Genomic DNA, 15,332 nt, shown 5'->3' on the forward strand with positions numbered 1-15,332 from the left:
CAAACTAAAAGCACTTTCTTGTTCTTCACTCCACTTGAACCCTATATATTTCTTAATGATTTCAGTCAATGAAGAGGTTATCATACTAAAGTCTTTAACAAACCTTCTATAGAAACTAGCCAAACCGTGAAAACTTCTAACTTCTGTTATTGGTTTTGGTGTAGACCATTCTTGAATAGCCTTAACCTTAGCCTCATCTATCTCTATACCTTTTGCACTAACAACATATCTAAGAAAAATAATTATATCCATACAAAAGTCACACCTTTTCAAATTAGCATATAAGGACTTTTTTTTAAGCACATCAAGAACTTGTCTAAAATGATCCATATACTTATCAAACTCTTTACTATAAATCAAAATATCATCAAAGTAGACAACTACAAACTTACTAATGAAAGCACGCAAAATATGATTCATCAATCTCATAAAAATACTAGGTGCATTAGTAAATCCAAAAGACATAACCAACAACTCATACAAACCATATTTAGCTTTAAAAGCAGTTTTCCATTCATCCCCTTCTTTCATCCTAATTTGATGATAACCACTTTTTAAATTAATTTTTGAAAACATTTTAAAACCATGCAATTCATCCAATATATCATCTAATCTGGGAATATGATGTCGATACTTTACAGTGATGTTATTGATAGCCCTGCAATCGATATATATTCACAAAGTCTTGTCTTTTTTGGGACAAGAAGCACGGGAACTGCATAAGGACTCATGCTTTCACGAATGTATCCTTTCGACATCAACTCCTCCACTTGCTGTTGTATAAGTTCCTTGGACTCTTCAGGATTGCTCCTATATGCCGGCCTATTTGGTATAGATGCTCCTAGAACAAAGTTGATTTGATGTTCAATTCCCTCAATTGGTGGCAAGCCACTAGAAATCTCTTCTAGAAAGACATCTTCAAATTCCTGTAAAAGAACTTTAACAACACTAGGAACACAGGAATCCAAATTATCAGAGTTAAAGTATGCCTCTTTATACACAAGTAAAATCATAGGAAATTCAGAAAGATAAGCATGTTTAAGATCTTTAGATTTTGTAAAGAAATTAAGATTGTTCCCTACTTTTTCTCCACACTCTTCTTTTCTCACCCTTTCTTTCTTCACTCCACTCATTTTTTTTCTCCACTCTCGGCCTCCCTTCTATTTTTTTTTCTTTTTGGCCATGACCCTTTTCCTAAAGGCCGAAACTTTGTCTTCTTTTATTTTCAACTCATGGCTCATTTTATTTTCACTCTTCCTCACATTCTCACCATGTTGTTCGGCTAGTTCTTCCACTTTGGCCAAATCTGAGTGCTCCTTCTCATAGCTTTTCTTCAACTGAATTTGATCTTCATACACTTGCTTTGGTGTTAGTAGGGCAAGTGTATAAATTCTATCATCCTTCTCCCATGAATACTTGTTCTTAAACCTATCACGCTTGGCTTTTCTATCAAATTGCCAAGGCCTCTCTAATAATAGATAAGTAGCATGCATAGGCACAACATCACATAACACTTCATCCTTATACTTGCCTATTGAAAAAGAAATCATCACCTGTTTATTCACCCTAACAACACCACATTCATTCAACTATTGAAGTTGATAAGGCCTCTCATGCTTTATGGTATTCAATCCCAACTTTCTAACCAAAGTAACACTAGCAATATTTGTACAACTACCACTATCAATTATCATACTACATTGTAACACCCTCAAATTATAATATCATGAAATCTCCCAACATTTCTTTACCAATGTCAAGTATTGGGTAATATGTCTAAAATTATGGGATTTTTTTTCTTTTTTGAAAATTTCGGTAGAGTTTCCTCTATTTTTGTTGGTACCAAGTTATCAACAACACTTCTATTATATGTCATTATGACTTCCATCTTGATTCAATCATCCTGGATCACATTCCATTCATCAAACAATAACTCAATATTTATACTTATCAATATATGCAAGTCTCATAATATCAATTAGTAAATCAACATAAATGTACTACCAAAACAACTCACAAGATAAACAAATTCATCACTAAACGTAATAAATGCTAACTAACTACATAAATACAACATTAAGATTAAGAGTCATATTATATTTATAATAAATCTTATCTTATCATTTTGAAAATGATTTGGTCATACTAACAACTATACATATATATAATACATCCACTACATATTACACCTTCTACTTAATTTTTACAACACAAAAGGATTTACACTCAAAGTAAAGACATGAATATTACGTTTCAAAATGGTAATTCATAAACAGGAGAATTCCTACATCTAACGATCTGCATCACCTCGCGGTGTACCTGTTTCAACAATAACCATATTAATTAACTTACTCACTATATTAGTCTAATATTAGTTAATTACTCTTAACCTTTGAAATTTAATACTTCTACTTCAATCTAACTTAATCCCTTAAGTTACATAGTCTTTTCAAAACTTAAAAATCCAGCTAACTCATCTTAATTACCAAATAAATCTAACACTTCCATATAATTACTCAGAAATTTGGTTTCCTTCCTCGATCACCAATAGATCCAGTACTTCCATTCGAATTACTCATCATCCGACTAACCCCTTTTGTTAGCCAATCAATCTGGTAATTCCATATGAATTACTCCTTATCCGGTTAACCTCTTTGTTAACCAATAAACCCGGTAATTATCTTGATTACCCAAAAATTTGGCTAACCCATTTCGGTTACCAGAATCAATCCAGTAATTCTATATGAATTACCCAGTATCTGACTAATCTCTTTTGTTAGCCAAACAATCTGGTAATTCCATTCGAATTACCTAGCATCCAGCTAACCTTTTTTGTTAGTCAATCAATCTGGTAATTCCATTTAAATTACCAAGGATCCAGCTAACCTCTTTTATTAGCCAAACAATCCGCTAATTCCATACGAATAACCCCATATCCGGCTAACCTCTTTGTTAACCAATAAAACCGGTAATTTCACATAATTTACCGGTAATTCACATAAATCATAACTCAATTTATTCATTTGCTTCTTTCGTTTAGTATCAATTAAATAAGCAACATAGATTATTAGGGAAACTAAAAATTACAAAATAAGATGACGAATCACCTACAATCTGCTCGGGATGACCCAGCTCCTCCTGTCTAATAACCAGCTCTAGACACAACTCCTAAATCAATCAAGTGTCATTATATCATTAGTCCATCAATATTTTTCTTACGTGCCGAAACACAAAGCACACAATATTTTTATTTGTAATTTGTTCTTATAAAAATTCATTCTCAAATATAACATCATTATTTTACATACAACCTCATATTTAACTCAAGTTACTTCTTTGCTTACTTTATGTTCATAATTCCTCCATCAAATAATTCTTCTATTCTTTATACCCTCACATCATATTATTTATTTTATCTAAATACTATATTCAAACACAACCTAGACATCTTGTCTTCATATTTTCTTTTAACTAGTTTATTTCTCTTTTAATTTGAATTTACTTATTATTATTATTATTATTTTCTCAACTTAATTTACTTATTATTATTATTATTATTTTCTCAACTTAAATGCTATCTCTTCATTTAGTCTTTCTTACATTTTCAATTATCATGATTAAACATAGTTTTTTTTTTCTAAACATTAACATCAAAACTCATTCTCCCACTTTTTCCTTCATTTGGCCAAATGTGATGTTTCTTTTTCCTCCCCCAAATTTTCCTTTATTTTCTTGTTATTTCAACTTGTTTTCATTTTATTCCACTTCAATTTCATCATTTTTCCTTCCTCTCCTAATTCCCCCAAATTCATATAAGAACCCTAAGTTCAAAAATCTAGGATTTAAGGGAAACTAAGGTAAAATTCCATGAAATGACTTCCTAACTTAATCAAATAAGCTTAAGAAAACATCTAAATCAAACATTAAATCCAAACTTCTCATGCTTACCTGTTGCTTTTCTTCCAATTTCTCTTCTCTTCCAAAGTTAGCTGAATTCCCCTTCTCAAATCCTCCTTCTTTCACTTGATTTAGTGTTTTATAGGTTGAACTTGCAAGTTTATAAAGTTATTCCCTCAATTTCCTTACTGTTTTTCCTTACTTGTCTCTCTTTCTCTCACATTATGCTCTGTTTTTTCTTTTCATCTTTTTGTTTCTGCCCATTTGGCAGTTAATAAAAGAGAATGAGAGCTTATATGTTTTCTTTTCAATGGCAAATTACTATTATACCCTTAATGAATATTGTTGCCTCTATTTGACGGTCTTTTTTTGTTTGCTAACACTACCGAGCTCCGTTCATCTTAAAATTTTAACCAAATTATATTCAATATATTGTAAGGTTCCTTATAAAATTTCAGCTCAATCCGATGGTCGGATTGAAAATTACGTCCAATAACGTAAAACTAGTCGAATTGTGATTTTTCGTCAAATTTTCGAGCTTTTCTAAAAATTCTGAAATTTTAACCCAAACTAACGTATCATATTAGAAGGCTCCACACAAAATTTCAGAATTTTTTGATAAGCCAATCAAGAGTTATGAATTTTTTTGTTTTATATAAAACTAGTCAATTTATGATTTTTCGCCTAGAGGTTTTACAACATACCTTATCGTTGATTAGACATCTAGTATGGAAGATGTTCTCCCTATGCTGCTCCACATCATCCTTCTTAGTTTGAGCACTAAGCGACCTTCTAATCACCAACAACATACTCTAAATCACTAGCATCCTCAAGTGGTGGCATGTCATCCCAATCAGACTCCTCACTAGTGGACATAATCTCTCCATCATCCTTTAGAATCATAACTCGACGATTTGCACACTCTGATGCATAGTGTCCGAATCCTTAACACTTGAAACACTTTATATCACGATTACGTTTCGGTTGGACATCTCCCTTAAGTTTTTAATTTATCATTGGTCGAAACCTTCTTCTTCATGAAGGTAGGTTCGACAACTTTAAAAGTCACCAAGGGCTTCGATGACGCACTACCCTCTCTCCTATAATTCAACTTCCAACCCAAAGAAGACCCCGAATAAGCTCCAGATCGTGTATTACCCCTCATTTTCAACTGTCCTTCAATCTTAATGGCCAAATACACTAACTCTTCCAATTCAACATAAGATTGCAACTCCACAACATTAGTTATGTCTCTATTCAAGCCATTCAAAAATCTAGACATAGTAACTTCCTTATCTTCATTAACATTAGCTCTAATCATAACCACCTCTAATTCCTTCTAATACTCCTTCACACTCTTATTACCTTGTGTAATCATTTGTAAACGATTAAACTCCATATAATAGTGTTTAGGAACATACCTCTTTTTCATTATTGTCTTCAACTCTTCTCTTGTGCTAACTGGTCTTTCTATATTTCTTCTTTTTTCTACCACCAATCTCTCCCACCAAACCATGACATAATCAAAAAACTCCACTATAGCTAACTTAACCTTCTTTTCTTTAGAGTACCTATAGATATAGTTTTGAAACCCGGCCCAGCTCGACGGGTCGACGCGAGACCCAGCAGACTCAGGGCTGGAACCGGGCTGGGTTTAAGAAAAAATAGGAAAAGCCAAAACCCGGTGTGACCAGGCTGGTTGACCCAGCGACCCGGTTGACCCAGCAAAACCCGGTCAAAAACCCGGTTGCAACCCGTTGACTTTTGATTCTTTTTACTAAAACGATTTTGCTTTGATTTTTTTTAAAAAATCAGAATTGACCCGGGTGACCTAGTCAAAACCTGGAACCAGGGCTTTGGACCGGGCCGGGTTTAAAAACTTTGCCTATGGATGTTAAAAATCATCTTCACCTTTTTTTCTCAATCTAAGTAAGCTTCTGGATCAGTTTTTCCCTTAAAGGCTGGGATTTTTAACTTAATACTACCTAAATTTCGATCTACATCACCCAAATCATTGAAATACCCTCTATACTCAAAATCCCTATGTGGCCGAAAATATCCCCTCATTGGTCGATTCTCATACCTCTCTCCCCTATGTGGACGGAACCCACTACCATGGTTAAAATCATCATCGGCTTCATCTACAGAGTTTCTAACAACATTCTCCTCCTTCCTAGCTTCTCTACCCTTTTTACTATGTCCCCCATCATACGTAGTCTCGAACTTTTCAATCCTAGTCATCAGCTCACCAAACATAAATTTCATATGTTGTTGTATTCTTGAAAGCCCATCTTCTAGGATTTCACCCTTCTTCTACAGCACACTGTTAGAAGATATTATTTTAAAAAAACTGCACAAAAAGCATTAGCAATAAAAATAACACCTCACACACTCGTGTTTCACACAAATTTATAGCTTTTTCACTCTAATATGCTCCCTACGCCTTTTTCCACTCAAATTGCATTTTTTAGTTCTTGAAATCACTTGGCAACAATTCAGAAAAGCAACCAACCACGCAATGAATTTATAAATTTGATATAGACTCAAAAACCAAGAAATTTATGAAGCTAACAAAATAAAACTACGATGACAAATTCACGAGTAGCAATGCAAATTTGTGTTAGTAATATGATGATTCGACAACGCTAAATAAACTAAATGGAAGGAATAATACTAAAGAGATTTACTATCCAAACTGAAAATTAAATCAAATAATGATAGAACCTGAAAAAAGATAAAGAGCAACACAAATTCTCAATGACCAATTTTCTTTCCCTAGCTCTCAGCCAAACCCCAAAATGTTGATTTTCTTCTTTTTCTTTTTTTTTACGGCAACAATTAAAATTTTCAAGATTAAGCCCCCCCTTTTTTTGTATACCAATTCGGCAATCAAGAAAAAAAATTCAAGAACACACCTTTTTTATGTATATATTGCGGCAAGATCAAGAATTCAATAAGAACACTACCTTATGATTTTGTGTCTAACAATTCAAGAGGATGCAAAAACCGTAATGTTTTTTTAATATATGTGGCCAAAACTAATCAAGAAACAAAAGACACAAATTGAAGGATATAACTTGTGATTAGATCTGCTCTGATACCAACTGATACGAATCCTAGCAGAATTGAATGGAATTTACGAACCCAAGATCTATCTAATCTAAGTTTGTTGAAAATAGGATGAGCTTATCACAATGGCAGACTTGCTCCAAGGCAGACACTTGGTCAAAAGACACAATACTTCCAGCCTCATCTAGAGGCATCCTTTACAACCTTTCTTGTCCTCTGAGGTTTGAAACCTCATGAGGACTTCTATCTCTCCCTCTCCAGTAAAAAAGGAATGAACGACACCAATTTCAAATATTAGGCCAGTTCTAATGGTTATAGATCCCTAGCAAAAGCCACCAGTTTCAGTCCTAAATCTAAAATCTCCCCCAGGAGACATGATTTTCTTGCCTTTTCTAGACACCATTCTTAAAACAAAATAAAAATCAAAAAAGAAAAAGAAGAGGAGTTATTTGTTTACCTAGAAGTTTCTCCTTTGCAAAGGTTTTCAATCTTGTTTTAAGCTCTTATAATACGAAAGGCAGAGGAAACTTTCATAAAAGTTAAAAATAGAACTAAGGAAAAAGAAGGGTTTATATATAGGTCATTGCCATTTACTCCTAAAAATGAATAAAAAACATATGTCACCCCATTATAACCTTAGGAAGACTAAACACCTACTGTATTTATTGCACGCCATTGAGTGGTCTTCTCAAAAAATTTGTTTCGCCTCCCCCTAAAAGCACTTAAAATCATAATAGGAAGGTGCCCCTCCTCTAAAGGGCTTTTCAAGTATTTTCACATCAAATGTATAAGGACTTAGGGGGCAATTGATGAGTCAATATTTTCAACTGAATATTTTATGCTTGAAAAAGCCTAAATCCATAAATAGTGTGTTAGCCTAATCAAATATGGGGCTGGTATCTTACTAGACCCAACATACTTGGGTTCAACCATGAGCTGATACTAAGACACCATGGGTTTGGCAAGACGCCAAACCCAATATATTTAGGTTTGCCAAGAGTTGAGCACAAGTTATTGTGAATCTAGCATGACGCCACTTGGATTCAGTCATAAGTTGAGCTTAAATCACCTTAAGTCTACCAAGATGTCAAACCCAATATATTTAGGTTCGGCCATGAGCAGAGCCCAAGTCGTTGTAGGTCTGGTAACATATCACACTTAATATACTTGGGTTCAGAAATGAGCTGAGCCCAAGTCACTGCGAATATGATAATACACCAATCCCAAAATACTTAAGTTCAACTATGAGCTAGGCCCAAGTCGTTATGGGTCTAGCAAGATGTCATACCCAATATACTTGGATTCAGCTATCAGTAAAGCCCAAGTCACCATGCTTCTAGAAAGTGGCCAAATCCAATATATTTAGGATCAACCATAAGTTTAGATCGACAGTGACTTAAGCTTAGCTTATGGATAAACCCAAGTATATTGAGTTTGATATCTTGCCATACTCACAATGAATTGGGCTTAGTTTATGGATGAACCTAATTCATCGTGAGTCTGGCAAGATGTCAGACTCAATATACTTGGGTTGATCCATACGCTAAGCTCAAATCACTATTGGTCTGGCAGGACACCAGATCTACATTAGGACCATATGGTTATATCTTCGAATTATTTACATGAACTATTCATATCAAAAGTAATCATCTCCCTACATCTATAGATGTATAAAAGGTCTCGCAAGGGGCTTAATATTTTCCATCTCATTAGGGATATTTTTACCTCATTAATGATTTGTAAGAGATATTTATCTCTTGTTAATGTCATCAAAAGCAAAGGACTTTCTAGTCCTTCCTTTCCCTAAAGATGAAAGGTTTAGGAGTTATAAATGTCCCCTGAACCACCCAGGTAAATGATTCACTTTTTCCTACTCTAAATGATCATATATCTCAAAGAATTAATCACAAAATACCAAGAAAAAACACCCTTGTTATTGGAATTTAAAGCTCTTTGTTTCATTTATCATCATTTCCATTTAAAGTTACTGACTTTATCATCAGAGGGTTTTTAAGTCCCACCAAGTGAGACTTAAAAACCTAGATTACGAAGTTGTGTCAAAACTGTCCAGAATTATCCAATTAACTTTGTTTTGTCATTTACATCTCTATTTGCATTCTAAATTGAAATATAAAAATAATTAGTATATTTAGACATCAAATAAGTATAGAATACTAAATATTAAGGGAGAAAAACATAACATTTTGCATTAGTACAATATCACAAAACAGAAAGAAATAAGAACTAAGATCTTAATTTTATAGTTGACGCTGTAGAACATCATTTTAGAAAGCCAAACGGAAGGTATTTGATTTTCTTCTTAACACCTATTATGGATTCTAAAGCCTAGGTGCGATTTTTCTTGGGTACTCAATGCCATTGCTCAGGAGCTCTTGTTGAAATCTATTCATGATTGGCAATGGCAGCAATATAGGTACTAAAATACCCTCCTCCCCAAAACTATTTTTTAATCCACTGACATGGAAGCTAGTACAAGGTCGAGCTCCAATTGGACCCCCGTAAACAGCCTTTCCCCATCCAAAATCAATATCTCCAAGTCCAACACGAGTTGCATCAGCAATAAGGAAGCTCCAAACTGTCGTATAATGTGGTCTCCCTTTTAACACCATGAGGTCTGCAGCTGATTTAATGTATTCTTCATTCATCTGGGTCTTCAGTCTCCTCACTAGCTCAAGTGCATATCCCAATGGGCTCTGACACAAGAGTCCAGCCTTTGAAATGGCAGTTGGGTAAGCAAAAGCATTGCCATAGTATCCACTAGGAACTTTTAGGCCTTGCTTTCCACGTACGTTGATCATGACTGATAAACGAACAACCTCCTTGGGGTCAAGTTGAAGAGCAATTGTCCGAGATCTCCATAAAAATGAAGCCAGCACCTCAAAGTTTGAGCATTTTTGAAGGTGGGGTGGAATGTGCTTTCTTATTGATTTCAATTCACTAGGGCCAAAAAAGAAAGAGCGATGGGCCATATATTTCTCATGCTCCTGCAAAGTCATGACTATGGAGGTTTCTGTGTGTGTTAGCTGCTCGTACTCATGGTGCACACAAGTCACTCGAGGTGGGTTTCTAGCATTCAAGATCTCTCTTTCCCACACAGGCAATAGGGATGGTGTGCTTGCTCCTAGTGCCCCTTCTCCAACTGTGTTCAAGAATTTTGACAACCCAAGCGAATCACTCATAGTGTGGTTTAGGCGTATTGCAAAGATGAATCCCCCACAAGCCAAACGAGTCACCTGCACACACAAAAAAAGAAAAAAAAAAAAAGAGTAGATGTAAAGATAATTAGTTGAAGTAATTAGAACCGTATACAAAACTTGAAGTTAATTATAAATACCTGAATCAACAGCAACGGGCATCCAAGAATACCTGAAGATCCAGGAACATCATGCAGGAATTCTTCAATATAAGAAAAAGGAGGGTGTATGCTGTCACCTAGTTGGTCAATCGTTACACCTGCATCAGCTTCAACAAACAAGATCCCTTCGCCGGTACAATCAACTAGAAGTTTGCTACGAGGCCCTTCTATAATCCTACCGGCAAAGGGGTAGTAAAACACAAGTGCTTTGCCTAATGCCTCTTTGATAACCTTCACAGGGTCTTCTCTTTTCATGGAAGGATGGCTACGATAGAACATTACAAAAGGCAAATGGAAACGAAGACCTTGCTGGTCATCTATATCTGAGAGTTGTTTTATTTCATGAGGTGTTGGTTTTGATGGCACAATCAGCTGTGGCTCACGACGTTTGACTGAAAATCTTAGTGGAGACGACGAGGATGATGCCATGATATATGGACTGTAACCTAGGGCAATGAATTTGATTATGCATCACTTAGGGCATTAGGGGGCTCTTATATAATAGTAGTCTCGGCAATGCATGCTAATTTTACGTCTCAAACTCGTGAGTATTAATTTTATTTTTTATATACTGTTAGTTTTTATATTTTAAAAGTGTTTTTTGAAGAAATTAAATATTTTTTATTTTAAATAATTTTAATATATTGATATTGAAAATAAATTTTAAAAAAATAAAAAAAATATTATTTTAATTTACTTTTAAATAAAAAAACACTTTAAAAATAATCGTTAATTCTTCTTAAGCTGTTAGATTAGATCTTAAAATATGATTTATATTATTCTCTAACACATCCCCTTCAAGCGAAAGTCTTTTAGGCTTGAAACTTGTATAGACTCACATTACCTTGTGCTTAATTTTTATGAAATAAATAGATATGGTGAGATTTAAACTCGTGGCCGCCACTCTAATATCATATCAAAAAATTATCTTTCGTGACCGTCACTCTAATATCATATCAAAAAAATTATCTTTCATAACCGTCACTCTAATATCATATCAAAAAAATATCTTAATCTAATAAGTTAAACTATTAAATTAAATTTTAATATATAATTTATATTATTTTATAACAAGCATACAAGAATATCATGGTGTTTTAATACTCACCGGCCACGTACACAGAAATGGATTGAAACGTTTAGGGTCCAAAATGATTTCCGGAATATTTGGCGTGCAAAGATTGGATCCATCAAAATTCAGAAGGAAGCAACCAATTCAATTTTTAAAAAAAAAATTAAAAAATTGAAGTATGAATTCAAGAGAATCTTTGCACTCTATGCCCTTGCAGTGCTGTCTTTTTTCCCATCTCTCTTCCCGATCCAATGGCGACCAGAACCGACAAAACCAGTCGTTTCTAGTACGAGATAGCTTCACATCATCGCACGTTCTCCACGAACACTAACAATAATTGTTGTTCTTGTCGAGTGGTTCTAAGGCAAAGGTCGGAGCCTGAACAAAGGTCAATTCCCAACAATAATTGTACTAGTGCTATAAAATAGATCGAGGTCATGATCCCTCTTGCGGCCCATCTATTATTATAATGGTCGGAACGTCACTTTATTAATAAATAAAGATTGAATACTAAGGGTGTTCAAAAAATCAATAATTTTTTTTAATATTGAAGTGGTGGAAAATTTAGTTATGTAGTTTTTATTTTTTAAAATATTATGAATTGCTACAATATTTCCCTACATGATTTTTTTTGTTATGATTTTTTTCAAAATTGCCTTCATTGATTTTATTATTTTTAATATTGAGCTGGTTGAAAATTACAACTGTAGATTTTCTCATGAAACACTATAGGTTGCTACAGTATTTTCCTGCATGGTTTTTTCCTCTTTTTTGTGATATTTTCCAAAATTTTCTTTTTTGATCTTATTTTTTTAATATTGAGCTGGTTGAGAATTACAATTGTATATTTTCTCATGAAACACTATAAATTGCTACAGTATTTTTCTAAATGATTTTAATATTGAGCTGGTTGAGAATTTAGCTTTAACTTTCCCCACATATTTTTTTTTCATTTTTTTATATATTTTTTTGCTTTTTTTTTCCAAAATTGTCTTCTTTTTTTTTTCTTTTTTTTGTGTTGTTTTTTTTTAGAATTGTTTTTGTGAATTTTATTTTTTTAATATTGAGCTGGTTGAGAATTTAGCTTTGTAGTTTTTTCTTTTAAAACACTCTGGATTGCTATAATGTTTCCCCACATGGTTTTTTTCTATGATTTCTTTTTCTAAAATTATCTTCGTTGATTTTATTCTTTTAATATTAAGCTGGTTGAGAATTAGCTTCGTAGTTTTTTCTTTAAAACACTATAAATTGCTACGATGTTCTCCACAAAAACAATTTTATGATTTTTTTTACAAATTCATGATAATATACAAGCCCGCAGCATCACACGAGCATCATACCTAAGTGTCATTGCTAATCCAATTGGGATGCAGCTCATCACAAGAGTTGTTCAACCTTTTAATCCTACGATCCCTAATGAAAGGTGAACTGCGTTGCTTGCCTTTTCAATGAATACAATAACCACACTAAAACAAGAACACAAAGTATTATTTACGATCAAATTATAAAAGAGAATTTCATGAGATGATGAAAACCTTTTTTTTTATCTTACAATTTATGGTAATTCAGCAAAAGGAATACCTAAGATAGTTTACTCGCATTTTCATTGCATGTCATATAATATGACTTTTTTTAATGCAAAAGAAAAAAAACAATATAGAGGTGTTATCAACACGTTTTCTAGTATAAAAAAAACTTTAATTATGAAATGATAAGTTAATATATGCATTTAATAAAATAAATATTGAATTACATACATAAATAAATATTAAAGGGAATTCTTAACACTAACTACAAATTATATTAGAAAATTAAGAGATAGATGTATATTAATATATCTAATTTCATGTCATGTGAAGCTTTTTATCTAATTATATGGCATTAAATGTTTTTAATAGAATAGTAATAGATGTTTTTAATAAGAATAAAAAATGTATCTTTTTAATTAATAAATGAGAAATTAGCTGGAAAAAAAAAAATTAAGGCTAATCTACCTATTCTGACAAGATGGAGGATAAAAAACACCTTAATAGCACTCTCTTTTATCAAATAAAACTCACTGATATTAAGATCATGCTTTTTGTTGTTGGAAAGTCGTCAAACAATAACTTTCTCTCTTATTTTCTTTATCACTTCCTCTCTTATATTTCAAGTTAAGAGACTAACTAAATAAGCAAAATGAAATTTTAAATAAAAGTTGAAAACCCAAAAACCAAAAAGATCAAAAAATGAAAAATTCAGAAACTAGGGGGATTAAATTGCAAAAAATGTACCTAATGAACAGTAAAAAAAAAGGGGAACAAAGCCTAATGTCTTGTTTCAATATCAAATTTGGTCTTTAAAGTTTTAATATTTAGCAAACAATCAAATTGAGTATTGTTATGTCAAATTAACATTAAAATATTTTATTTGAGATTATGAGAACCCTATAAATAGGTAATTGAAATAAATTATCAGCCTAAAATCCCACTCAATGCAATGTGTAAGGACAAATTTGAAAAAAGAAATCAATGGCCAAAGTAAAAAAAAATGATTCATGGACAAAAAAAAAGAAATCATTGTTTCAATTCATAATGATTCCTCTTACACTGCATAGTGAAACACTGAGCAACTTTAGGTTTTTTTTTCAAGTTTTGTAATGTAAATTAAATAAAATCACAAAACATACAATATTTAATAAAATTTGCATTAAAAAACTTTTTAATATATAAAAATATTTATAGTTATGTAATGTTTTTTACCAATTTCAGATTTGGATAATTTTTTTATTGGTATAGTTTTTTCATCAAGTGTTAATTGTGATTTTCTTCTTTTTTATAATTTGGTGATAATTGGACAATTTATGTATAGTTATTTGTTCAAGGTGTAAAGTTCTTCAAATTTATGTTTGCATATAACATATTACTGTTTATTAGTAATAAACTGTCAAATTAATTAATCACCCTAGGAAATAAAGTTTAATAGTAATTTTATGATTAAATTGATATGTTATTGTTGTAGTTTATAGCTTAAGGGATATCAGGATGAAGCAGAGCATAAATTGATATGGTACGGTAAAGTGCTATTATTGAAAATTACTAATATCCCTTATATGGTTGGACTCTTGAGCGGTTTAAGGTTTACTATAAATATATATTATGTAACCCTATTCAATATATAGTGAAAATATAGTTTCTCACTCATGTGCATATAGATATATTGTCGAACCACGTTAAATCTTATATTTTCTAGTTTTCTCTCCTGTTGCAATATTCATCAATAATTTCTGCATGTTTTTTCACAACAATCATTGTGTTGGAATTTTTTTTAATTAACATGATTTAAAAAAATTATAGGTGAATGATAAATTAATCTAAAAAAAATCCTTGGTTTTTTATATTTAATTCTTAATTTATGATGGATAATCAAACATTGATAATGGTGAGAATTAATTCTAACTTTAACCTTTGAGCTTCCAAAACTCACTATAAAAAAAAAAAGCGTTTCTAACTTTAATTTTTTAGATTTTTTTCACTCTTTCTCGTCTTATTTTTAGTGTTTTCTTTCTCTTTTAAGCTTTGGTTTTTTCTTTCAAATCTAGAACTTAGATTTATCTTGTTGAAGATATTTGTATTTCATATTCTTTGGCAAGATGTCAGATTCAAATACTCGTATAAGCAGATGAGGGAAATAATAATGAAATTGCCCCCAACAGGCTTTCTGGTGACCTGGGTAACATGGTCACCAGGCTCCGATATCAAAACCATATAATATCTAGTTGTTTAGTGTTGGTCAGGGACACTTGGTCAAAAGACACAATGCTTCCAGCCTCATTTGGAGGCATCCTTAACAACATTTCTTGTCCTCTGAGGTTTGAAACCTCATGACTTCTATCTCTCCCTCTCCAATAAAAAAGGAATGAACAACGCCAATTTCAAA

The 15,332-nt window shown here is 32.5% G+C and overlaps 1 protein-coding gene across 1 annotated transcript; it reads right to left on the reverse strand.

The window, feature by feature from the left end:
* Window positions 1–9,147: 9,147 nt before the first annotated feature.
* On the reverse strand, window positions 9,148–10,817 carry LOC133702397 (methanol O-anthraniloyltransferase-like). Its single transcript, XM_062126734.1, has 2 exons — window positions 10,322–10,817; window positions 9,148–10,220 (listed from the first exon to the last, which is right to left on the reverse strand). The coding sequence occupies exons 1-2, from the start codon at window positions 10,769–10,771 to the stop codon at window positions 9,306–9,308; spliced, it is 1,365 nt and encodes a 454-aa protein (XP_061982718.1). The 5' UTR covers window positions 10,772–10,817; the 3' UTR covers window positions 9,148–9,305.
* Between the last annotated feature and the right edge of the window lie 4,515 nt (window positions 10,818–15,332).

This window comes from Populus nigra, chromosome 8 (assembly GCF_951802175.1).
Source record: "Populus nigra chromosome 8, ddPopNigr1.1, whole genome shotgun sequence".
NCBI lineage: Eukaryota > Viridiplantae > Streptophyta > Magnoliopsida > Malpighiales > Salicaceae > Populus > Populus nigra.